Source organism: Podarcis vaucheri (genome assembly GCF_965113315.1).
Source record: "Podarcis vaucheri genome assembly, chromosome: 1".
Lineage (NCBI taxonomy): Eukaryota > Metazoa > Chordata > Lepidosauria > Squamata > Lacertidae > Podarcis > Podarcis vaucheri.
The window spans coordinates 93,472,901-93,500,386 of NC_138759.1; the positions used below are offsets into that span (position 1 = coordinate 93,472,901).

The 27,486-nt window shown below is 42.0% G+C and overlaps 1 protein-coding gene across 7 annotated transcripts in view; it reads right to left on the minus strand.

Moving 5' to 3' along the window:
* The window catches only part of CLASP1 (cytoplasmic linker associated protein 1), a 165,318-nt gene that overhangs the window by 79,542 nt on the left and 58,290 nt on the right, over positions 1-27,486 (minus strand). For all 7 annotated transcript variants that reach the window (XM_082238054.1, XM_082238057.1, XM_082238056.1 and 4 more), the window contains exons 7-13: positions 27,016-27,113; positions 26,308-26,375; positions 4,702-4,854; positions 3,811-3,884; positions 3,196-3,288; positions 2,094-2,239; positions 1,060-1,195 (exon numbers count right to left, since the gene is read on the minus strand). In XM_082238054.1, coding sequence (XP_082094180.1) covers positions 1,060-1,195; positions 2,094-2,239; positions 3,196-3,288; positions 3,811-3,884; positions 4,702-4,854; positions 26,308-26,375; positions 27,016-27,113 — 768 coding nt within the window. The remainder of the gene's footprint in view (positions 1-1,059; positions 1,196-2,093; positions 2,240-3,195; positions 3,289-3,810; positions 3,885-4,701; positions 4,855-26,307; positions 26,376-27,015; positions 27,114-27,486) is intronic.

Genomic DNA, 27,486 nt, shown 5'->3' on the forward strand with positions numbered 1-27,486 from the left:
AACAAACAATTATATGCAGTGTAGTATAGTGATTATATTGTCAGACTGCAACTGGGGAGAGCAAAGTTCAAGGCCTTCCTGAGCAGTAAAGCTCACTGTGGGACCATGGGCCAGTCTATGTACCTCTCAGCCAAGGCTATTGTGGTGAGAATCATGCAAGCTAGCTCAAGATGCTTGGAAGAAAGGTGGGATTTAAATGTATAAATCATGAACATTAAAATGTATTCATTTATTTATTATCACTTTTTCTTGGCACATGCTTTTGTTAAAAAAATACACTGGACTGAGTTACATCCCTGCGCTTGCTTGCTTTATTTATTTCATAAAATTTATACACCACTTGATTGGGGGGGAAGAGACTTAAAGTTGTTTACAAAAATAAAGATTTACAACTCTATTTTAAAACATACAAAAGTTTAAAATACTAAAAAAGTTTTCTAGTTTTGCCTCCACAGAATCTGTGATGATACAACTACGTGTCTTTTAATGCTGATATTTTCTTAGAACTGGATATGGATTTATTTGTTTCTCCTTCAGGTACTGAAAACCAAAATTGAATTTAAAAATTGCAGGGGATCATCAACAAGGCTCAGACACAGAGAAGGAATTCAAATATGTTTGTTTTCATGCTTGCTTTCTCAGGGCAAGTTCTGATCACCAACAAACGATTCCTATCCCTCCTTGTCTCCAACAAATGATGTGCCTTATTCTTCATCAGAATTGTGGAAGTTATGAATTTAGCATAGCTCACTGTCATACTATTAGATGGTAGCCCAGAGGGTACCATTGAATCACTTCATTTCTTAGGCTTTGTTGGTTTCCAGTCTGGCTATGTTCCGTGAAGGAACGTTGTGGAAATTAGCACATTTGTGCACTTTTTCTGCAAACACACACACACACAGTCTTCTTGTCTGCCAAATGTTGTCCCATTTAGGATTCTTCTGGACAGCATGCTGACTGGAATGTTTTTCAAATGTTTATACACACACACCCCCAACTCCAATAAATAAATAATATTCCCTGGTGTCACGATTCACATTTACTTTGAGAGATACTCACTCGGATAATTAATCTAACAGCTACCACACCAGAGGTGGCCATTACTTTGGCACTGTTGGGAATGAGATTAAAGATTGTTGGCATGATGGCTTCTGCCCCATGGTCAAACTTGTTACCCAAGACTGATGACAAATGCCTGAAACAAAACAAAACGAAACAACAACACAAGAATTATGTCATAACAGTAAAACAAAAAAATGGAGTTCAATATGATCATATACTACTTAGAAGCAGAAGCTCTCAGCAGCTTTCAGTTGCATCAATACATTACAAACACCATAACCAGAAACTGGGTTAAGAAAACACTTCACATTTTTTTCTCTAATAGATAATGTGGTTTATTTTTTGTATGTGTTTTAACAAGCGATAGAGTTAGCGCAGGTCACTGTTGCACTACCGGGGAACAGCCCAGAAGGCACAGCTAAATTGCTTTCTTTCCCAGTACTGTCGGTTTCAGGCCCATTCTTCTCATAAGCTTTCCATCTTGTCTTGACATTCGTAAATTTCAGAGGTGCTGTTAAATGTGCCCTAGAGTCCAGCAGACTCCAATGTAGAATTACCACCAACAGGATGAGCAGGCCAAAGCAACGATTTGAACTTTCACCTTGAACTCTGGCTGAACCTAGAAGCAATATTATAGCTTTCCATTTAAAAAAAAAAAAAAGAAGTTCTGCTTCTGGTACATTCATAATACGGCGTAGCACTTGGCTTAGGGATAAAACGTAAAGAACAATATAAAATAAGCTTCTAGGCACTTAAACCAAGAACTGCCAGTCCTTTCTAGAAATGACATTAACAGGAATGTCCTCCATATTTGTAGCCAGCTAGCACAGTCAATGGTCAGAGATGATGGGAGCTGGGAATCAAATAGCATATGGAGGTTCCAAATATCCCTGGTCTGGATGTTAAGCAATCTAACTCAGAGCACCCCCAATCCTGTCAAAACAGAAGTGACAGGACTGCGGACAAACCACTGCAATCCCTGTTGCAACAGTTAACAAGACAGCTAAGAATATGTAGACTGCATTCCTTACCCCAATGTGATACAAGCCTCTCGCACCACCTGGGACCGCAAGTCTTTAGCAGATAGTTTAAACGCTCCATCGAGCAGGCGCAGGAGTTGAAAGAAGGTATCATACTCAGCAGCTCCAGCCAGCAATAAAGACCGGATCTTTTTTAGCTGTTGGGTAACAAGAACAAACTGCAGATTAATATGAACCATGTTTTATAATAACATTTCATTATTTATACCCCGCCCACCTGGCTGGATTTTAAAGTGACATGTGAACCACCAAGGAATGTGGCCTATTCAAACTTCTTTCTACAAGCCTGAGAACTGAAAGCTAAATTTTCTTCTTTAGATCCTCCCCCCCCCCCCACACACTCCCCAGAAAGAAAACTAGAATTTCTGAGGTATAATGGTTCTGAATACATGAGTCCTGGAGAGACACTGTGGTTGGACCAGGGGTGGGGAGCGGGAATCAGAGGAGCTGACCTAGGGGTTGGGACAGGCTGTATCAGAGGCTTGAGAAGGGGAGGGAGCTACGGATGAGGTGTCAGATACCAGAGAGGGCTCCAGCAGAACACAGGCTCTTAGTGCTCCGTTCTGTCCCCACGTTACTCAGGCGCACTGAACCTCCTTCACTCCCAACCTCTGTGCCAGGTTCACCTCCAATCTCAGCATCCCCTCCAGCACCACCAGAGTCATTGGAGTGTACAGGTAGGTGTGAACAGGCACCTTAGATCCAGCCCTCTGGAAGTAATTCCCATTTGCTTGCCGGTTTGCCATGCTGAAGTTGTACTGACTCCATTCCCATATAAGGGACCCAAGAGGGCATGTTTCTTGTTGTATCAACACCGTAGCTTGCTTAGTCATATGTAGCACCTGATCTGACTGAGCATTAAAGATTTCGCCAGGCCAGAAACCATACTCCGAGTTCTTTATCCACTGAGAGCCAAGACATACAGATAAGTTTTGATTTCCATAAATATGTATGTATAAAAGGACTACTGCTATTTTCCACCATACCACAGAGTGACAACTTTCAGGTGTCCACTCTCACATAAGACACAAAAGAGTGGTAAAATACAAGCCAGATAAGTTGCAATACATACAGAATTCCAACAAATACTCACTGCAGCTACTCTCTGTTCCCAATCATGCTTGTCATCAGACAGGATTTCTCTGATTTTGTTTATGGATTCTTCAAGGTCTCGGGCAGAATAAATCTGGAAAGTATACATGACATTTCTTAAGATACAAGGCTTATTTCCATAAACGCTGAGCTTATATTCAACTCCTACGGTTGATGAACCTTGACAACAACTGCAGTCGGTCATCCACGCCAACTTTAACTACAACCCCCAACATCCTTGGCCACAGGCCATGCAGGATTCAGCTGATGGGCCTCAGAGCAACATCTGGAAGGCACCATGTTGGCTGCCCCCTGCTCTACATACAGTCAGGTAGCGCCTCCCTCCATCTTGTCTGCAAAGAAAATATTAAAGAGGATTTGCATTGGCCATGGGCTGAAGTAAGCTCCACCCACTGCTCTTCCCATAGCTGGCTGAAAAGTATTTGGGAGCAGTGGCAGCATAATCTAAGTAACAATACTGAGACCTGGGCTGCTGAAGACATAACTGATGGATAAGAAAGATTGGGTCCATCAGCCTTGACTATGGCTGAAGGACCGTGTGTGTGTGTGTGTGTGTGTGTGTGTGTGTGTGTGTGTTAAGCCACATTATTATTACCTGAACTGTTGGGACATCTTCAAAAGCTTTAATGAAATCCTCCTCATCGACGGCACCAGCTCCTTCTTTAGTCGCTGGCAGATGCCAAAAGGAAAGAGTGCTTTAATGCTTCTTGTTAAACAATATTAAAACAAAATTAGAAAATAACAGGCAAAACAAGCTGATGAAACCATCAAGACGTGCAAGGAGCTGCATGTAAATATTTCTTATTCTGCTAAGGATAAGAAAAGCAAAGAAACCTAGAAGTAGTAAGAATAAGTGTATCTCATAACACACAGAGTCTGGTAATATAACAGAATATTACCTAAACTAGAGGGATGCCTTTTCTCTTAAAGGATTCAGACCCATGCATAATTAATGAAAGTATGGTATTCTTGACAGGAACATACAATGAAGATGGACAGATGGGCCGAAGAAGGGAAATCTTTAAAACATTAATTAGCTGAGGCTATTGTTCAGCACAGAAACTCTTGAAAGCTTATTGTAGGTGCCATTTGGAAACAGCTTCCTAGTTATTTCTTTCTCTTATTTTGGTTTTCATGCAGTTCAGGAAAACAAGATATGAAAAAGTGCTGTCTTTATAGGAACCACTACAAATTGCAAATGAATGAAGATTTGAAGACAATTCTGATTTTACACTGCTAATAGGGAGAAAATCTGTAGAACTACTATGAACAATTTAGTTGTTCCTGATGCTATCCCATCATATTCAAGAAAAGTCCTTTTGTATAGTTCTCAAAACTATGAAAGACAGCCAGCCTCCTAAAAATGTTATAGTCCATCAAGCAAATTCAGATGGACACTCAAAACAGAAAATAAGACAACACACATTTTATTTTTAGGGCCATGGGTTTTAGGTCAGCCTTATGATTTATCAAGGCCTCCACCTACCTGGAGCCTTTGAGACCAGAGCTGTTGTTCCAACTCTGCGAGCAGAACTCATCCCACTTTTTCGAGAGCTTGATGGAGCCTTTGAAGACGTTGAGGAGCTGGCTGAGGAAGGCCTGTTCCCATCCACAGAGTCGTCATCATCAAAGTTTTTATCTGCAAAAAAAAGCAAAAAAAAAAAAAAAAAAAAGGCCACGAGATGAAATTCAGGAATTTGTGAATAGCTTCTACCTCACATTTTGGAGCAAACTCACTCTGCAAGAATTCAGAAGATAGACCCGATCGCCAGAAGGCTGGCCTTTCAAGTTCCAAGATTATATCCAAATTTCCAAAACCTTCTTAAAAAGAGGGATATGTTACCTTTTCAGTGAAGCATATGACAAAAACTACAGGAAGGACAGTTTGTTTCAGGGGAATTCCCGATCTCCTAAATTCCTTCCATTCTATCACCCTAATCTCTTCCAATGTGGAGATTAAACATAATTCCTTCACTAAAATTTCTTCTGAGAACCAGGAGGAGAGATTGGTTAGTAATCATGCACAGCTTTCTCTCTAAGGCTGTGATTAACTGCTCGAAGTGTTCAAGAGCACAAAGAAATATTTATTCCTTGGACATGACTTGCAGCTGAGAAATATTGTAATCATGAAAATGCAGGCCTGGACCATATATACAATTCCTATTATCCTCTCCATGTTCTTTAAATTGACTGCTACTGACCAACACTATATCCTGTGGTTGTGAGTTCTCACAAAGACAGCTAAGCAAAGGCAGAGAAAACTCCATTTGTTTATTTAAACTGTCACATAACAACATTATTTGTCTTCCCATTCTTGTCCTGTCTGAAAGCAGCAACAGCTCCTCACACAATTTTATCCAAATCACTTACAGTGATCCTTGTTTTTTCCACTATTCTAGCCCCTATATCCAATTTAAATTACATTCAGGGGATGAGTCCATGCAAGTTGTTCAGCAGAACCAGAAATTAAACATTGTTTTCCCCAGATACAGGATTAACCTTCTCAGATCTCCTTTCAGATATAGAAGGCTCTCCAAAATCAATTGCAGAAAACTAGCATTAACTTCTTCTGTCAAACATTTGGTGACTGCTCATTGTTGCTGCTGTTAGAAGCTTTAGTGCTTGTAGTAGCGAGGAAGGTTTTATCTCATTTTTTAAAAATCCATTTCCCCATCTTCAAAACATTCCAGGAGGCTGGAGGTTGCAGGTGGTGTCTGGAAGTGACTGCCCCACCTCCTATTCTCTCCCCCCCCCCTAAGGTTTTCATCCCATAGCTTGACAGTGAAGGCCTAGTTAACCTCAATTTCTAGAAATAGTTTCACAAGTCTTTGGAGCCCAGATACTGGAAACGTGTGGTGAAACTATTTTGATGAGCCCATAAAAATGTTCTGACATTTATCATCCATTGCCAATGGTTCCATTCAAATACATCTGCTTAAGTCCATCCTCATTCAGTAGACAATATAAGAATGTGCTCTTTTATTTTGTACTGGAATAAACCTGAAGTGAAATGTGAGAGACATAGAGGCCTATGAAGGAAGGCACTCCCTCAGGCTTTCATTGCCTCTAACATCGTCAACAATGTGAAAGTGACATCCTTCCACCCCTTAGAAACAGACCTTGCTCTATACATTAAGTAACTGTAGAAATGTTTGTGTTTATTGTAAAAAGAAAACAGATACTTCAATAGCAAAGACCTGTGCTTGAAAGCAGAAAGACTGCATTGCTGTTCTTGTTCTCTCTCTCTCTCTCTCTTTCTCTCTCTCTCTCTCTCTCTCTCACACACACACACACAAAAAAGCACACACACAATACACTCATCAAGGGTGTGGTTTATTATACCTTAGCGTTAAATGGACAAGAAAAAGCTTGATGTCCACGTTTCTCTTTAGAGAAGCACATTTCATTTTTATACATATCATAAAGAGAAACCGCTTTTCAAAAGATTGCAGTATAAAAAAAGATATCTCCTTATACATAATGTATAAAAATCCAGCACCCTTAGGAAAAGTTACAAAAATACATTTACCCATAACTTAGACTGAAAACCCATTTCATTCTGCCCACTAACCAGAATAAACTAACATTTCCCAGCTTCCCCTTCAGTTTCAATAAACTGACATATTCAGACACCAAATTCTGAAGCAGCATGTGCCCAAGGCAGAAAGAGAAACAAAGAATAAGACAAAAATCAGAATATGGAATTTCGTGAAAACAAGATGCAAGCAGTCAGATCAACACAGTAAAGTAAAACTCATATCCAACCTCAGTTAAAACAGTTGGGTGATGCAGTGATAATTTATAGCAAGTGTTAGATTCCGCACTCAGGCTCTACAGTTCATAACACTAAAGTCCAAACAAGCTTTACTTCCACTGACTTCAGTGGCCATAAACCAAGGCAGTGAATGGTTTTCTGTGATGAGAGATTATCTATCACTGCTGATTCTTTGGCTCGGGTATGAATGATGACTAGCAATATGCAGACACATGCCTTGTGTGTAAAGAGGCCTTTGTCTGCTCTCAATTGTTAGGGAAGAATAAAACGCTTACAAAACCCTCTCACACTTTCTCTAAATAAAAGGAGGAAATCGTGATAAATTTGCTTACGGGTACAAATCCTTTTGCAAATAATCTTCCTCAACATTCCTTCATGCTTTCCATAGCAAGCCGAGATGCAACGCTGTCTTGCAGACCACTGCAGCTTTCAAGCCCAGGACATAATTAATCCTTGCCCCTTGTGTTCATTAGGCATTCTGCTTTCACACGCGGAGTTAAACAGCCCAGGCTTCAGCACTGAGACTTGAGAGGAGGACAGAGCATCCCCCAGTCAATCCGTGTGAATTTCAAACCTTCCAGTGGGGTGAAACAGGCTAGGACTGAGAGGCAGCTGCAGCAGGCAGTCCTACTATGGCTGGCTTGACTACCAAGAAGTAGCAGTAGCCCAGTATCATCCCTTGGGAAGGTTAATGGGAGTGTCTCAACAGCTCTCGTCATTTGTCCATGACAAATACATTTGTCATTATTAGTTTTTAAAAGAAGGGTTGTGTCAAGGGCAAAATCAGAAGAAAGAGATGCTATGACAGGAATTCCAAGAATCTATGCTGATTAATGGGGGGACGGGACACACAACTGCCCCTCTCACAGGTTTATAAATTCTATAAAGGCACGTCAGGAGGCTTCTAAATAATGTTTGCTTTGAAACAAAAGAACAAACTAACAAGCAAGAGGTTAGGTTTTCATAACCTAAGTCCTAAATATGTTGCTCTTCAGATAAAACCATGGCTCTGTGCTGTGTTCCCCATTTCCAGTGGAAAGCAAGAGCTCTCAGGAGAAGCAATTTTGTAGCAATCTGGTTATTTAACAATTGTGCTGGTAACTCTTACCCCAACAATTTTGGATAAAAGGTCCACAAATTTCCCAGAGCAATAAGTAGACATCTCTAACAAATATATCTAAGCAGCCACCTTCAAAGACTCAACATATGTTGTTGCTAGAAATGTGATTTGTTCCCTAGCGCAACGTGTAGAGCAGCCTTTCACAACCTGATATCCACCAGATGTTTTGCAATACAGCTTTAATCAGTCCCAGACGACATGGTCAATAGTCAAGGGTGGTGGGAATTGTAGTCCAAAACATCTGGAAGCTACCAATTTTGGGAAGGCTGGTGAAGAGCACATGCAAATCTGCGCATGCATTTTCTGGTGAGAGAGGGAGAGTTCTTTTGTTTCAACAACTGGATTCCCTAAGCTGTTTTCCAAACAACACAGTGAAAACATGCCAACAATATCAGAAAAATATTAGCCTGTTCTCACAGGCACATTTATTTTCGTAACTGCTGTGGCACACTTAACAGGCTCAGATTCAGTACTGAATCAAAATCTTGGAAATGATAGCAGCAGCTTTCCACAAGAGGCTTTTAAGAGAATGGCACTTCCACAAAGAGCTAGGTTTATTATTGATCCTGCCTGTCATAGCATACAAAATGCCTTGTGAATTTGTTTTTCATTTAGTGTTTTATCAACCCCACTGGTTAGGTTAGAATGAAATGGAGCTTGTCTAAAGTAAACTAATATGCCCCACTGTGGCTGATCAGGGTTTTGAGTACGACTGTTTCAAGTTGAAAACAAACCATTGGCTCCTTAGCACCATATTTCCTGGATTACTGAATAAAGAGCACATGCCATAAAAGCTCTAATGCACTGAGGAAAATTGTCCACTCCCACATAAGCTAGACCACTAAAACTTCACAAAGTAGAAAAAAAATATTCCTGATAGGAAGAAAATATTTCATATTATCATCTTCTACCTATCAAAGATAAACCTTGAAAAATGTGTCAAAAAAGCACTACACAATATTTTTTCAAATTACCCAGGAGAAAAATTCCATACATTTACAGTGAAATGGACATTAATATCCCATGATGCTAACTTAATCCTAAAAACAGGTATACAGAGGAAAGTTTTTCAATAATTAACACCCAAGGTGTTATTTTAAACCAGCTACATGATTCTGGATTACAGCACTGATGCTCAGAAACAAGTCTACTTCTACAATTACTTTTTTGGGCAAGTACATTGTATGGAAACAAGCCTCAGTGACCTCAACCAAACTCAGCAAGCTGCTTTCAGTGCAGGAAAGGGAGTAGGCAGCTGCGCCTAAATGGCCTAGCAAGCACAGACTCCACTATCTCAAATGCAGAAGGTTTCTACCTTTTTTCCTGGTCTCACCTTGGGATAGTGAGATGGGGTGGGGTGGGGGTGGGGGTGGGGGGAGAGAGCATGAGACCTCCCAAGCGTCTGCCCCACTGCTGCAGAACCCACACCCTCCCTTGGTTTACTATGGAGCTGTGGCCTATGAAGCAGGCTGGGAGATGATGAGAGTGCAAGCAGTGGAAAGCTCACTCTGAACCTGGCCAGACAATTGGCAGGCAGAATCATGTAACCTAGCAAGAGGCAGTGAAGGTGCAGAATAACTACTTTGTAACCTCCCCAAGAGCTGTCCAGCAGAATTCTTTCGGATGGTCCAGAGGCTAGTCAGACTAGAAGTAGTGGGTGGACCTTTGCAACACCCAGTTTGCATGTTGTGAGTTGTTTACATGGACCTATGAAAACAAAGTCGCTGGGCCCTGCAGTGCCTTGGATGTTGTAGCTGCTGAAACCCTGGTTGAGGAGTCTAGTGCAGGGCCTTCCGATACGTTCTGGGATCAGTTTCAGCTTATTGCAGCCTTATGATGTGGGGAGGACGCTTGCAAGGGTGTAACCCCTCTCTGCAGCAGGCAGGGAGCTCGATTGTGTTGCACTAGGGTGTGGTGAACACTTCTTGTGTGATAAGAGTTGTGCCTTAAACAGGCAGTAATACATCCACTTTTGAAGAATCCCACCCTAGACCCTGGGGTTTACAAAAACTACTGCCTGGTCATTAATACCTCCTTCTCGGGTGAGGAGACGGAGAGACTGGTGGGGTTCCAGAGAGTACGGCGATTTAAAGGGCCATGCTTTATTCTTCTTCCCTCTAAGTGTTTGTGACAGGGGTGGCCAACTCCCAACAGACTGCAATCTACTTTCAGAATTAAAATCTGGCAGTGATCTACCCCCGTGTTTTTTTAGGGGTTCAGCTCAAGGTTTTTGAGCTTTTTTGGGAGGTGAAAAGCCCTGTTTTTGGGGGGTTAAGGTGCAGGCTTCTTTGAGGAGAGGAGATCCATGGGGGGGGGGGAAGGCAAGGGAAGTTGGGGTTAAGACACTCACAAAAACATCACTATGGATGAAAACAGAGGGGGGCTCCATCTTCCCTTCCTGAGTTCAAACAACAATGGAGGGCGGGACAGGAATCAAATTTACTGACGCAGATGAAAGGGAGCCAGAGATCGGCCGTGATCTACCAAAACATTGCGGGGATCTACCAGTAGATCATGATCGACCTGTTGGACATCCCTGGTCTGTGAGAATTGCATTCCAACTTGGACCAACTCTCCCTGAATACATGAAAGGGCGGGGGAGAGGCTTCAGAATTTTTTTCAGTTCTAAGGGCAAAGGCGGAAGGGGAGAAGGACGAGTATAAGATACTGCTGTATTCCCCTTTTAAAAGGACCAAATGGACATCAGCATTTCCCTAAGAAGCACACAATAAATGGCATTTACAGCTTCTGATAATGCAGCAATTGCAGTTCTCTTTTGAAATATTAATGTTCACCCCCTGGTCCTGAATGTAATTTATGAAACTAAATTGCACAGGAAGGAACTGGAAGGGCTATGCTGTCTAGGAAGAAGAACATGGGCATATCTAATTATTTTAATATGTTATACATGCACAGTGAGCTTTATTGCTGTTTTAAGCAGTGTGATCACCACTGGAAACTGCCTCTTCAATGGTAGCAGCCATACTTCCCAAATGGTATCAAGTCCTCAACCGAGACTTAGCTAGATGTAGAATAACTGATTATCCCTAAACATGAACCATCCTGAAGAAATGCAAACAAATAGTTTAGTACAACCCACCAAAGAAACTGCTTCGGGACCAAGTGCTTTTTTGTGCGCAGGGTCAGCATTTGTGCTTTTAAATACATATACAGTGGTATTGGGTTAAGAACTTAATTAGTTCTGGAGGTCCGTTTCTTAACCTGAAACTGTTCTTAACCTGAAGCACCACTTTAGCTAAGGGGGCCTCCTGCTGCCGCCACACCGCCGGAGCACAATTTCTGTTCTCATCCTGAAGCAAATCACTTAACCCGAGGTACTATTTCTGGGTTAGTGGAGTCTGTAACCTGAAGTGTCTGTAACCTGAAGTGCATGTAACCTGAGGTACCACTGTATAGCATAGCACCATTATATATGACCCCAATTATTCCACTCTCGGTTGAATGCATCAAGCTGTACTAAAGTTAGGAAGCTCTCAAACAAATCTGTCTCCTGTGCATATTTCAGCCATAAAACTAATTGCTAGACTTAAACACAGATGGTTAAGAGCACTTTGATTTTAAATGTAGCTTTATGGGAGCAAAAGTTGTAGGCACTGTCAGATTCTCTGTTAGTAGCTTGTTTTAAGTAAATAATAACAATAAAGTAGACTCCATCACAGCAATGAAACAGCAGAAGGTTTAATCATACCCAGAACGGCATCAGCCTCTCTATGACACAGAAGATTCAGCATACCACATCAGGCTGCATATATTAGTCTGTGTGCTGTTTTTTGTTTCTCTCTCTCTCTATATATATATATTAAGTGATGGGAAATAAAAAAATGTGACTCACAAGGAAGCTGACTTTATTCTGTCAAATTTATTTATGTAAAATACTCCCAACTTGTGCACACGCTGTGCTCAGGGCAATGCACAACGTAATTTAAAAACAAACACACAAATGCCACTAAAATTAAATGTAAAAGCCATAATTACAAAAAACAGAAACCAGAACCAGAAGCAGCATCACAATAGCCAGACCTCTACAAGACCTTCCAGCCAACTTCAGTGCAACCTGAGCTGATGATAAGTTAGGCTTATTACCACAGAATCAAACAGTAATCATGAACTTCCAGCCAGTAGACAGATGCTCCAAGAACCAGGAAAAAAATAGGTAAGGGCCAACCTTCGAGGAGAAAATATTTTATTTAAATAGTAAGACATGGGAAATTCAGTAACCAATTATATTTACCTAAAGCCACTGGTCTCAGGGAGGCTATGCTGAAGCATGAGCTCACTGAATTATTCCCCCCCCCCCCCATTTCAGACATTTCACATTTGTATTATTCTGAAGATATGCATGTGAGCTTAAGATCTATGATGCTGAAAACTGTAAACTCTATAAATTTGCCAAATAAAAGTGTTATTTAGACTGATCAATATCTGCAATCGTCCCGTGTTAATGACTAAAGCAGCAGTGAAGGCATCTGCTTACCCATAATTGTGTCCCACTCAATTTAATAGGACTCGTCATCTTATAAGAGAGTGTTGAGGATTACTGTCTTAAAAGTATGTGAAGTATCTACTTTTGGGGTCTACGGAGTGCATAGGAAGGGCTTTATCAGTCATCTACTTCAGCACCTCCATAGTAGGGCTCATTAACTCTGCTTATAAATTTTACCCTGTGGCTATGCAGTAAAATAAAGTCTTGGTCTATCTACACCTGCTCCACAAGACCTGTGAATTCTGTGCTATTTTCGCCCAGCAGTGCTAATGAGAATTTATTGCACTTGGTATTTTTAGATCTAAGAAAACTCCCATGCTGTTATTCGATTCAACCAGATGGAGAGAGAGAAATATGTCTGCAGTCATATTTTTGATCAATTCTTTACAAACCAGAGAACAAAAAGGCAACCCTTTGTCAAAATAATCTGTGGCAAAATGATACAAAGTTGCACAACTAATGTTCACTTGCATGAGACAGGAGGACAGCGGAGGAGATCTCACCAAGTTCAAGGTTGAGCATGAATCAACGAAGCTGAGTCGAGTTCCAAAGAAATCCTTGTACATCTTGCTTTGTCTTTTTCCATGACTTGCACTATAAAGGCAGTGGATTCAATTTTGCTTCAAATGAGTGCAATTACGGTTTATAAGTAAAATAAGAGTAAGAGTAAGCTCTACCTCTCCTTCAAATCAGAACCTGTTAAGAGTGGTGAAGGTCCTGTGAGAGTGTCTGGAAGCGGTTGGAGGATGGATGGCGGCTAACAGATTGAGGTTGAATCCTGACAAGACAGAAGTATTGTTTGGGGGGGACAGGTGGGTGTGGGGGACTCCCTGGTCCTGAACAAGGTAACCGTACCATGAAAGACCAGGTAAGCAGCCTGGGAGTCATTTTGGACTCACAGCTGTCCATGGAGGCACAGGTCAATTTTGTGTCCAGGGCAACTGTCTACCAGCTCCATCTGGTACGCCAGATGAGACCCTACCTGCCCGCGGACTGTCTCGCCAGGGTGGTGCATGCCCTAGTTATCTCCCACTTAGACTACTAAAATGCGTTCTACGTGGGGCTACCTTTGAAGGTGACTCGGAAACTACAACTAGTCCAGAATGCAGTAGCTAGACTGGTGACTGGGAGTGGCTGCCAGGACGTATGTTTCCAATTCAATTCAAAGTGTTGGTACTGACCTTTAAAGTCCTAAACGGCCTTGGCCTAGCACACCTGAAGGAGCGTCTCCACTCCCATCACTCAGCCCAGACAATGAGGACCTCCTCTGAGGGTCTTCTGCCGGTTCCCTCACTGCGAGAAGCAAAGTTACAGGGAACCAAGAGGAGGGCCTTATCAGTAGTGGTGCCCTCCCTGTGGAACGCCCTCCCTTCAGATGTCAAGGAAACAAAGAATTACACAACTTTTTAGAAGACATCTGAAAGCAGCCCTGCATTGGGAGGTTTTTAACGCTTTATGTTTTTATTATGTTTTAAGATATTCTGCAAGCCGCCCAGAGTGGGCAGGGTATAAATAATAAAAGTATCATCATCATCATCATCAATATAGCACTGCACTTTACAGAAACAACAATGGATGGAATGAAAAACGACTACATAGATGTCAGTTTAAACATATATTAGTTTATATGTGCTGCATTTGCAGCACCAAAGTAGCTCTATGACACCATGCTCATTAAATGATCCATACTGTTTCAATAATTAGCTATTGCTTTTAAAACTACAGTGGTACCCCACAAGACGAACGCCTCGCGAGACGAAAAACTCGCAAAACGAAAGGTTTTTTCGTTTTCGAGTTGCCTCGCAAGACGAATTTCCCTATGGGCTTTCTTCGCAAAACGAAGCTTGCCCCGGGGACAGCGGGTCTTCTCTTTTGAAGCAAGGGGCTGGGGGGAGATAGCAATCTCCCTGCAGCCCCTTGCTGCAAAAGACGTCCGGGGGAAGCGGGGAAGCGAAGCGCTTCGCTTCCCGCTTCCCCCGGACCTCTTCTGAAGCAAGGGGCTGGGGGGAGATAGCGATCTCCCTGCAGCCCCTTGCTGCAAAAGACGTCGGGGGAAGGGGGGAAGCGAAACGCTTCGCTTCCCCACTTCCCCCGACGTCTTTTGCAGCAAGGGGCTGCGGGGAGATGGCTTCTCCCAGTGCTCCGAAGCCGGGCGGGGGGGGCAGGGGACACCTCCCGCCGCAGCGGGGACACCTTTTGAATGCAGGCGGGGGGGAGCAAAGACTTTTGCCCCCCGCCCGCCTTCAGAAGAGGTCCAGGACCTCTTCTGAAGGCTGGCGGGGGGCAAAAGTCTTTGTCCCCCCTGCCTGCCTTCCCAGGGGCTTTTAAATCGCCCCGGACAGCGGAGAAGTCCTCCGCTGTCCGGGGCGATTTTAAAATGCCGCCCACCAGCATTTTAAGATCGCCCGGACAGCGGAGAAGTCCTCCGCTGTCCCGGGGTTTTTTTAAATGCTGGGGGTGGAAAAAAAGCCCTTGTCCCCCCCCCCCAGCCTTCAGAAGAGGTCCGGGGACAGACTGTCCCCAGACCTGGTCTGAAGGCGGTTTCCCTAGGAACGCATTAATTGATTTTCAATGCATTCCTATGGGAAACCGTGCATCGCAAGACGAAAAAACCGCAAGACGAAGAGACTTGCGGAACGAATTAATTTCGTCTTGCGAGACACCACTGTACAGTTGCTGAAAGTAAGATAAAGGATGATAGACTAATTCGGAGAATATAGGACTGATAATCATTGCTGCACATTTCTTTCGGAGCCACTCCAAGCCAATGAGTGATTTCTGTCTGGTACAGTATCCGTTCTTGTGGATCATTGTCACTGACACTCATCACCATGAATCGTCCTCAGCATGGAGGTTTGAGCTCTAAAATATTTGTACTTCCGTTATTAATTAATCCTCATGAAATCAGTTAACGAGAGTCAGAGGAAATATTGGATCTGGCCCCACAGAACTTGTTCCTTGACCCTACATGTTGTTGTTCTTATTTTTATTATGCATTTTGTAGTTTTTATATTGTAATTTTATGTTGTGAACAACCCTGAGATCTACGGATGAAGAGGGGTATACAAATTTAATAAGTAATAATACTAATAGTAGTAGTGGTGGTGGTAATACATAACTACGAGAAAAGGTAATATAGGATAGAGAAATCTCATTTCTTAGCAGGACTACATTTGTTGAACATTACTGAGTACATTTTGTAAGATCTTGCTGACTACATGTTACACAGAACAATGGGATCGTGGCTGTCACATAGCCTAGACTAGGTCAGTAGCGAGGGGAGTGGAATTGAATTACTGGCAGTGTTCCTCCCTAATGTCCTGCATTATATAGTGAACTCACTAGAGACTGTGCATGCAAATAAAGTGAGGCAGCATTATTCATTACTGTCTAGTCCTAGAGAAGAAAACAAGGAAGAGATTCACTTTGCCTAGAACAACACAGCAATAGGATTCCTCTGGTGATACAGAGGGGTATGATTAATTATTTCAGTAGGCAAACAAGACATCCATTAGACAGTACTTGTTTATATCTATTAGCACTATAAAAAAGAGAGGCTTCCATTCATTAAGAATGGGAATTTGCACCAATTCACAACATAGCCAATGGACATGTAACAATAATCATGCATATTTAAGAAAGCTCAAACAAGACAGCATAGCAGTAGATAGTTATAAAAGAGTTATTCTGGATGCATTAGGATGAGCACATGACATCTGGCTTTGAGCTAGTTCCTTTTCTTACTCAGAAGTAAATCCCTCTTCTGAGGCTTACTTCTAAGCAAGTGTGCACAGGATTGCAAGCTTAGTGGTTCAAAGTCTAGGCTGGGATTTGGGGAACACCTGACCAATTCCCTGCATAGTACTCTATTTTATTTTATTTTATTATTTATTATTTTATTTTACTTTATTTTATTGACAGCTGATGTAGGCAACTTTGCTATAGGGAAAATAAGACCTCTATTTTGATAGCTCCTGTATGAAGCAAACCAACTATTTATGGGCCTTTTAGGTAGAAACTAAGGCATGTCTGCTGAAGCATTTCTGCTTGAGATGTACGTTAAATGATATGTGGACGGTTAGATGATGAAGCAGACAACACTGAGAGGTGAACAAAAATATACTGTGGTGTACACATGCGTTTTATGGCAATAAACAGGGTTATATCAGAGACTGGAATCCGTGGAAGCATAAAAGGAAGATACTTGGGATTCATGTTTGGCTAACTCATTCACATACACACTCACAGGATGTTTTGTGCCTCTCTTACGTATTGCCTGACAGACCAAGAGGGGCTTCCCATGTTATCATTTTGCTTCATCAAGATGAGCTCTGTATAGGAAAACTGCAACAAGTGAAGCCGTCCTACAGTGAAATGCTCGCATCACTCCTATTCTGAGTGCTGGTGAGCTCTCGGGCTCCATTTAAGTTACTGGTACCAGGATACAAAGCCCTAAATGATCTGAGACTCAAGGACTGGATGATGGAACACTTTCCACCCTAAGTCCCAACTTGCAGTTTATGATGAGGGGGAAGAGGCTCTTCTTAGGGTCCCACAACTGAGGACAGCTAGGAGGATGCAAGTGCAAGAGAGGGCTTTTTCCCTACAGCACTCTGCCCCTCCTGTGGGACATGAGGCCCCTTCTCTGGACGTGTTTAGGTGGACAAATTTTTATTTGTCCAGCTCTTTTGAATGGGAAGTGCATGGTTAGGCACTGTTGGTTTTATAACTGTCACTTTGATTATTGGATATGGTTTCATCAGTTTTTATGCTTTTAACTGCCCCAGTATAAACTTTCCATATGGCAGAAAAGTGTCCGCAAGGCATTGCCATCAAAATGACGACAGTTCAGAAATGGATATCCCTTGATATAAGGAATTGGGGAGGGGGGTCCCAGAAATCAGTCTTTCAACTGACATACGACCAATCATTTGGCAACCAGGAAAGCACGAAAGAACCACCTCCAATAGGCTTTACAACGCCAAACACAGTTCTGCAGGGGCATTGTGTCTGAGAACTGTGGTTGCAAATCCAAAAGTTGCGATATCAGGATGTTTCAGAAGGTAGGGTCGTGTTTGTTCTTAAATGCAAACTGTGCAATCCTAGAGACTGTCAGTCCCACTGAGTTCAGGAGAGTCAACTACTAGATAAGCATGCACAGGATTGCAGCCTAAGAAAGCAGCCGTGCAGTGAGAGGAGATGGAAGAGACTGTTATTGAAGCAGTGGCAAAGCAAAAGGTTTACAATGCTAATTATTTTATTCTCCAAATTTCCTCTGGGTCATGAATATTTCCATCACTTCCCTGTTCTAACAGCAGTCTTACCCAACATAATACTTGAGCAGCTTTATACTGTACTAGGAATTAAAGGAAGTGATCGGTGTAAACAATACATTTGCTATTTCATAGCTAATTATACTGCTGGATTCTTAATCATACTAGAAAAACTGTTCAGTGTTATTAATCCTGCTGAAAAGAAACAATCTATAACCTTTCCCCCCATTTCAAGCAATGGACCTGAATGCATTATCTTCCTGCGTCATTAAGCTAACTACCATTACTTTAACAGGTTCAAATATCACCAATATCACCTGCACTGAGATAATGTAATCATATAATATTACTGCCCAGGGTAACAGTTAACAGATAAGAGTTGTAACCAATTTAGAAGCTCCAGTTTACATCTCCTTAAAACATTAAGAGCAGATCCCTTCAAGATAAAATAGGCAACAGAAAGGAACTGATAGGCAGCAAAGTTCTGTGTCTTGCATCCCTTATCAGCCACAATACTTCAGTTCCTCCCTCCTGTTTAATCTGTTAAAACACAAGTGAATCATGCTTTACCAAGAAGATTTTTTCAAGGGCAGCAGAGAAAGCCTTGTTTTCACAGAAAAGCACCTGCCAGTCTTTGGAAAGAGTGTGGAGAGAACAGCACAAACACAGTTAAGTCAAAGATGGCTAATGCAAATGGTTCCCCCCAAAGAGAAAAGCAGCGGTCTGTGTCTCCCTGCAAATTAATGCTTCACAAGATTGCAGGTGATTCAGCATCACCCCCAACCCCCATCTCTGCTCTGTTACTATGCATCCCACTTCAACATACATTTCTTGCTGCTGCGGAATTAGGCTGTTAGGAAAACAGAAGCAGGCTCTTAGCTGTCATTCACTTTCGCTTCCCAAACGTATTGCGCCTAAACAATTATTGCGAGGAAGGCTGCAATTCTAAACACACTTACCGTATTTTTCGCTCTATAACACGCAGATTTTTTCTCCTGAAAAGGAAGGGGAAATGTCTGTGCGTGTTATGGAGCGAATGTGTGGTCCCTGGAGCCGAAAAATCAGACAAAAATCAAATCGGGCTTCAGAATGCTGAAACGGAACAAAGAGCAGGGAAAGCCCCTCCCCTCCAGGCAAGAAGAGGAAGTGGCAGCTTTCCTGCATTCTGCCTCAGGGTCTTACTGCCCACCCGCTCTGTTTCGTTGCTGTGTTTGCTGAAACGGAACAAAGAGCAGGGAAAGCCCCTCCCCTCCAGGCAAGCAGAGAGGAAAGGAAAGGAAAGGATCGTCCTTCCTTCTATCCTCTCCCTGCTCCGGAGGGAACAATGTTTGTGAAGGGAGAGAGATTACAGGTTCAGCTTAAAATTCTGATTTGACTTCCTGCTTTTTTGGGGGGGGACACACAGCATTCAAATATGCTTTCTTCAGTTTAAAAGGATGAAATCCTTAAACAGTGTTTTGCCTGTAAATTCATGCGATCTGGAAGATTACAGTGTCTGTACCTCTTAAGGGATGGCAAAGCTTAGGTTTCGCTGCTAAATAGTTCTTAATGCAGTTAAAATGCTTTCTTCTGTCAAGGCAGTTAAAAAAAATAAATATCAGGCAGCCGGAAAACATGCAGATGGGAGGGAGAGAGAGAGAGAGAGAGCACGCTGACTGGCTTGGGTGGGTGGGTGGGGGAAAACTTTTGCCTTCCTTTCCTCAGGTTATAGCCCTCTCCTGCATTCTTAGCCTTCTGTGTTTTTCCTTCCCTCCCCACTTAAAATGTGGTTACAAAGCATGGATCCACATGGATCCTCAGGATCTTTGCATTGGGTCACCCCAAATTCACCATCAGAGCACACAGCATGTCCATGGCTACAGCCTGCCCCCCCCCCCCAAATCACGCACCCATTGTTGCCTGGGGCTGCAATGGTGCAAAAAAGTGGATCCACAGGGATTCTCAGGATTTTTGCATTGGGTCACCCCAAATTCACCATCAGATCACATGTCTGTGGCCACAGCATGAAGCACAAAAATGATACGTCCACTGTTTCATTCAGAATATTTTTTCCCTTGTTTTCCTCCTCTAAAAACGATGTGCGTGTTATGGTCAGGTGCGTGTTATAGAGCGAAAAATACGGTAACTAGGAAGCGAGTCCCACTGAATATAGTGAGACTTGCCTCCAAATAAACATGTATAGTAGGAATGTGATGTTAGCCTTCCATAAGCTACTGTACTACTTTCTTCTTTTCTTCCCCTAACCAAATCTGCCTGTCTTCTAATGCCCGTGCGAGTACAAACATACCAACAAGCATCCACACATATTACAAGGCATTTTGCCCCTAGAAATATGATTACAATATTGCAGATCAGTTTATCTGTATTCCTATACAGAGACTTAAAAAAAATAGCATAAAAAATCCATATATATATATATATATATATATATATATATATATATACACACATATATATATACACACACACACACACACACACACATGCTGCCTGCTTGTTTGTTAAGCAAAATGCCTACCTTTGCTGGCAGTCATGATCTGCAGAAGTCCTGTGATGCTAGACAAGGGCTGGATCTGAAAGGAGTCCTACAGTGCAAGAATCAACTCAAACAGGAGTTAACTCTCCACCCTCTTTGACCCAGCATGAGAAACAACTGCTACACTCCTCCAAAATAAAAGCCTCCTCTGCAGTTGGAAAAGCGGTGCTTGCTCCTTTCAGCACAATCTCTCTCTGCATGTACAACAGGATTCAACAGAACGGAAGCATTCCCCCCCCCCCCCGCTCTTTCACATCTCTGTTCAGAAAACCAGCAGAAGCAACCAGAGGCATTTAAAACATGTTATTTATAATGATGCTTTTCACCAGAGCACTGGAAAGCCTAACCAATTTCAACGGATGCAGATCACAAGGAACCCTCTGGGTACCATTCCCGTCACTGGCTGATTAAGTTAAATCTCAATAAATTTTAACTCAAAGGGAAGCCACTAATGCATTCAGGAATTGTAATCCTGTATTAAAAAACAACAACCACCAGACACAGTTCTCCAACTGAGTATGGGTCGTCCCCCCCCCCTAAAAAAATAGGCATCTTTCAATAAAAGTGTTAAGTTATGCATATTTTAGTATTTGCTTTTTTTCAGAAGTCCAAATAAGTATCCCATAAATTCCATGGCAAGATCCAGAACAGAGACACACCTACACACCTCTCTGCCTAAGCAAAACATTTTTGCCCGTTACATAAAGGCCCTGTTACAAGAAAATTAAAAGTATCCAATTTTGTTTTCTAGTTCTGAGTTTATAAGCGGCTTGCTTTAAAGCCCTATACGGCCTAGGACCCTCGTACCTACGGGACCGCCTCTCCTGGTATGTCCCACAGAGAAATTTACGGTCTGCAAATAAAAACACCCTAAAGATCCCAGGCCTCAGAGAGGTTAGGCTGGCCTCAACTAGAGCCAGGGCCTTCTCGGCCGCGGCTCCAATCTGGTGGAACGCTCTGTCACAAGAGACTAGAGCCCTGCAGGACCTGGCATCCTTCCGCAGGGCCTGCAAGACAGAGCTGTTCCACCAGGCCTTTTGTCAGGGCGCAGCCTGACCCCCTCCTCTGGCAATCTGCACAAAAATTTGCTTGATGGTTGCCATTAATTTGATTTTAATTTGATTTAATTAATGTTATAATGAATGTTTTAGAATGTTGAACTATTTTTATTGTTGTTAGCCGCCCTGAGCCCGGCTTCGGCTGGGGAGGGCGGGATATAAATAAAATTTATTATTATTATTATTATTATTATTATTATTATTATTATTGCTTTAACAGATACAAAACAACCACAGTCACCTTTTCAGTTATACCCGCTGCTGATGTATTGGAAGTTATGCAGGAGGGAGGGGCTCGGTTTCCAGAAAGTTGGGTGCTGCAATGGAGGTTTGGTGACATTGCAATGGAGTTTTAATCAGGACAGTTTGCAGCCACCACAGTCCAAACCAGGCATAGGCAAACTTGGCCCTCCAGATGTTTTGAGACTACAATTCCCATCATCCCTGACCAGTGGTCCTGTTAGCTAAGGATGATGGGAGTTGTAGTCCCAAAACATCTGGAGGACCAAGTTTGCCTATGCCTGGTCCAAACTATACAAAAAGGGGAAGGTGGGACTTCCAGGCATTAACTTCCTGCTTTATGTCTCTGGTGTTTTGTGTTGAGTGGGCTGTAAGACACAGGAACTCCCTTAGCTCCACATTGCAAGAGAGTCAGTACAGGCAAGCAAGCAAACTCTCTTTGTCTCACCTTAGGCATTCCATCCCATTCCTGAGTATGGCCTTTGATGTGCCACCTATGCTGAAATTTCTAATGGGCCTGGTTCTGATTATCATTCCCGGTACCAGTCCCCTCAAGCTATTTCTTCCTGTTGCGTACCATCTTTGCTGCTCCATTCCTGGTTTGCAGTAAGCCAGAGTTCCTTGTTAAATCTGAACCAGGAGGACTGTGGCCACATCTGCATTGTAATTCCAAAGCTGTATCACGCTACAATTCCCAGAGTGGTTTAACGAGCAAACCCTCTTCCCCAGGGAACCCTGGGAATTATAGCTCTGTGAAGAGAATGGTGGTCTCCAAACAACTCTCACGATCAGGCATAGGCAAACTCGGCTCTCCAGCTGTTTTGGGACTACAACTCCCATCATCCCTAGCTAACAGGCCCAGTGGTCAGGGATGATGGGAATTGTAGTCCAAAACATCTGGAAAGCAGAGTTTGCCTATGCCTGCTCAGGACCCTTAAACTGTTTCCCATGATTCTTTGGGGGAAACCATTACTGTTTAAAATGGTATGGTGCTACTTTAAATGTTACAGTGCAGATGTGGCCTCCGCACATCACTCAACACATCAGCATAACAAACAAAGCTCAGTTTCCTGGTTTAGACATAATGGGAGAAACTGGTGAAATGCCTCTTTTTACTTGGAAAGGGAAAGTTGCAGCATCAAATTGAAAGTAAGAATGTACCTCCATCATCCCTGTTTCTCGCTATGTTGGAACTGCAGCTCTGGATAGTGAAGTCAACTTATTTGATCTGGCTTTGGCATTGAACGGCTGCTTTCTTGATTAAAGGAGCATGAATTATACCACATTTCAAATGTCCTGCTATTAACTTCTACCTCACACACCTAATAGGAGTGCTGCCTTGTGGGGCACTAGAGAAAATGATAAATAAGTTGCCACAACTGAATTATGAGTCAAAACCACAAAGCTAACACACAGAGAACAACTAACAACTAAAGCTGGGAACATAAACATCATCACCACCATCAAGTCAAATAGAAAGTGTCTGCTCTGTGCTTCATTTTCACTGGACTGGGAATCAGCAACCTTAAAACTATATTCACATGGAAAGGGACTGGTTCTATGGAGTAATTTATAACCAAAGACACTCCTTCCTGCATCTTATATTTAATTAAAGATCCACACACTATATCACAGGAATGGGCATGCCTGGAATTTTGAAACCCTGAGGTGAAGGAAGAACTTTCAATTTCTGCTTCCAGAGACTGATTAATTATAGGTAAAACAAGAGACACCCTCATACAAATATGCACAGTGCTAAGAACCACTGAGAAATCCAATGTGCCGCTTTGCTCCATTTTCTGGCTACGAAGGACTGAAAAGACCTCCTCGTAACTTAGCAACCAACAGCATATCCACAAGATGAAATCCTCCTTCCTCTTATATAAAGTAAAGCCCACTTCAGGTTGCAATTTACCCCCACCAACTGGCATTTTATTCATAATACTATTAAAGCTTAAAAACAAAGCCCCTGTGGATAAGGAACTTAATGCTGGCATTTCTTAAGATCTATTTAAGGAAAATGCTGATGGACTTGAATGAAGGAGGGAGGGGAAAAACCTCTCATATTTAAAGAATGGTCAAGTCATTTGTTTGTGGGGTGGGAAAGCTGTGGCACTCTGAGTGTTGTTGGACTCCCAACTCCCATCAGCCAGACCCAGAATAGCCAATGGACGGGAATGATGGGAGCTACAGTCCAACATCATTCCCGGGGGGGGGGTGCAAATTCTCCATTACAGTGGTACCTTGGGTTAAGTACTTAATTCGTTCCGGAGGTCCGTTCTTAACCTGAAAACCTGAAACTGTTCTTAACCTGAAGCACCACTTTAGCTAATGGGATCTCCTGCTGCTGCTGCTGCGCCACCGGGACACGATTTCTGTTCTCATCCTGAAGCAAAGTTCTTAACCCGAGGTACTATTTCTGGGTTAGCGGAGTCTGTAACCTGAAGCATATGTAACCCGAGGTACCACTGTATTGGTGAGTTCCAAGAACTTGGGATGTGTTTATATAACATCCATCTCTCTCTCAGCAAAATAGTTACTTTATACAAAACCAAGATGCAAGCTTCATATTAGAGGTGCAATGATCAAAATTAAGCTTCTGTTCAGTGAAAACAGCATTTCTAAGTCTATACAGTTACCAAATTCTAAACTCTCTGGTGCTAGTAACATCACACCAGGAGCTACTTGATGCCCATTGCTTTAATTTTTCTTTCAAGTACTGTTTCTGGAAAAAATTTAAGCTATGTTGGGATTTTGGATCTAGATACTCTGTTGGATGTTGCTGCTGGGGAAAAAACAGTGATAAGGAACAAGCCCGCATATCACTGCCTTTCTGTTCAGATTTTGATATAACTTTGCAAAGGGGAGAACGGCTACTCCCCCCCCCGAAGGAGATTCGTACATAATTGACTAAGTACTGATCCAATATAAATCTGATTCAATTCAATGGGTACCAAAGGGAAGAAAAGGAGCTATCACCATGTTACAATGACATCTTCTGAAGTCAGTCGGTTTCATCTGAGTGGAGTAATGCCACCATACATATACCCTTCATGTTCTTTGTAAACCAGGGCATCATGATCTATGGCAGAGGGGAGAAACACCTGTATTCGCCTGCACTGATGGTCCAAGGAAAGCTACTGTTTCTCAAGTTAGCTACCTCTTCACCAAGGTGACCTTCAAAGACACCAGATAATCCCCCATTGAGTTCTGAACCCCCATGAATTCATAAGCCTCCAAAGTAAATCAAGCTAATTGGACCATTATTCTAATGAGGATGTAAGAGAATGAGGATAAATACATTCCAAAATATAACAATGGAATCTTGACTACTTCATGTTCCCTCTACAATTAAAGAACCTGCTTCTGGAAAAGTGGAAGGCATCAAACTCTGTGGCTGCCTCAAGTATAAAACAGCTGTGATCTGAAGCTTACTTATAGTGGTCATGGAAGCGTAAAAGTCTGAAGCTGACCCTTCAAACCCAAAAATTGTGTTTGATGGCAAATATATTTCTTCATTAAGCAAAACAACCACAACAACCTATTTGCTGCTTGGTGTAAAGAGGTTCAGAAGATCCTGTTCGATGAAAGCTACTTGCATTCTCAATGTTACAGCGAAGTAAAGCATCTCAGCACAAACTGTGGCAAATATCAGCAGCAAATATGAGAAAATGAAAGATTAAGGTCCCAAAATCTGAGGAACACCCGGTCTATTTATTAGAAGGCATGCAATATTTCTGTTCTTTAACATAAATTATTGAAGCTAAAGACTTCATGAATGACTGCATTAAACTCTCTTTGATGCTGGTCACTGTCAACCCACATTGACAGCTGCCCAAAAAACTAATTGTTAAATCACACACTTATCTACTGACATTCAAAGACTGCATCAGACACCAACACTATGTACAATATAATGCTTGTTTGCATTTTACACCGAAAACAGGCACAAGCTGGGAAGATCTGCTCCAGACATAGCCGTATGATGACCGCTGAACAATGTCCAGCTTCCTCTCAGGCGAAAGCAATGGGCTACTAGCAACATAGCTTCTCCAGTGTTCACTTTAGAATTTGACCACATCCCCTAATAATATGATACTGAAAGAACAAGCTCTGCTACTATGCCAGGCTGGCTGAAAGCTACAACAACACATGAAATAAAAGGAATATTGAATCGATAACTTTACAGCTGCAGAACTTTCAGCCACAAAATAGGAATATACAGTATATGAATGCTAACACAAAGTGTCTTGTTGGTTTCATATAGAGCTATTAATCTCAGAATGAAAATTCACTCAGGCTTCTGTTCAAAATCCCTTTGGCCCCAGCCTAACCAATGTGATGCTTTTTTAAATACACCATCTTCCTTTTCAGTAGTTCTGAAAGCAACTTGCATGCTTTGTTTTTAATGGCAATAAAAAAATAGAATACATCAATCACAAAATAAAAACACAAACCCATTTACTTGTTATTCATAATTTCAAACAGGTCTTAACCACAACTTATTGAAGTTTGGATAAAGGGTACATTTTTTCTAAACCACTGATTTCATCTTATAAGAAAGCAAAAACAATATTTCTACTCACCACCTGATCCCTGGATCATGGTTCCTGATTTCTGGACCTCATCGAATTTTGTAAAAATGATGTTCAACCTGGTTTGCAAGAGGGAAGATAAAACAACTGAACAATCAACACTGCAAAACTTCCAACTGAGAATGCAGACTTTGGCAAAGGTTCGCTGATATCAACCAAAGTATATTTGTGCCGCTAATTTTAATGAAAGAAAGAAAAAACTCTTCCTTCATTAGTCAGATATAGGTGTTAAATGAAAAAGAAAAAAGGGTACACCTCAGAAGGGCACACAAGCTGTGAATTATATTATTCCAGAAAAAGTTCAGTACATTCTACAATCTTAGCTTTCTCAATTATTAAAACAGCAGGTCTGCAGTCCTTATAGTTAAGCACAGCTGACAATGTTCCCAAAGATGCTACCTTTTCAAATCTCACAATTTTCAAGTCCATATCATAATTCTGAGATTTTCTTTATTCATCCTGATTGTCAGACTACCAGACAAAACAAGTAATGTACAAATTATAGTCCACTGAACGAAACAACATCATTTTCAAATTACAATCTTTCCGATTTGCTCAAGGCTTTTGAACACTAGGGTTTGGGTCCAACCAGTTATAACACTCAGCAGATGAGAAGCAAAGGATGCTCAGAGTTTAGCAGCAGAAGAAACTAAGAGAGCTGGAAAATAAGAACATCAAAACCAGAAACTCTTCACTCACCGAGACTGTGGCAATCCTTTTTTGCTGAGATCAGCCCTTACACGTTCACCTACATGTCTGTAGATTTCTACTAGGCTATTTATTGCTGCATCGCGAACCTAAAGATCCAAGAAAAGAATAGGGGGAAAGTTTTACACACACAATTAGATTAATCCATAAAGGAAAACTAACAATACTGTTATATAACTGTCAAGATTGCTGTCCAGGTCTAGGCAAAATTACATATAGGGACGCACCTGACTCATGTCAAATTCCCCCCCCTTTCCCCCCAATAATGTTCACTCAGATTTACCTGTTTCATTCCTCTGCACCTGTTCCATGTCACTGGCTGATGCCAGAAAAGCAGGGAAATAATATGACTAATCCATAAGGAAAAGAGAGGAGCAGAGACCACGACCGTGTCTAATTTTGACATCAAATTTTTAAGAACAAAAGCTTTTCACACAGTTATGAAAACAAACCCCTCTGAAC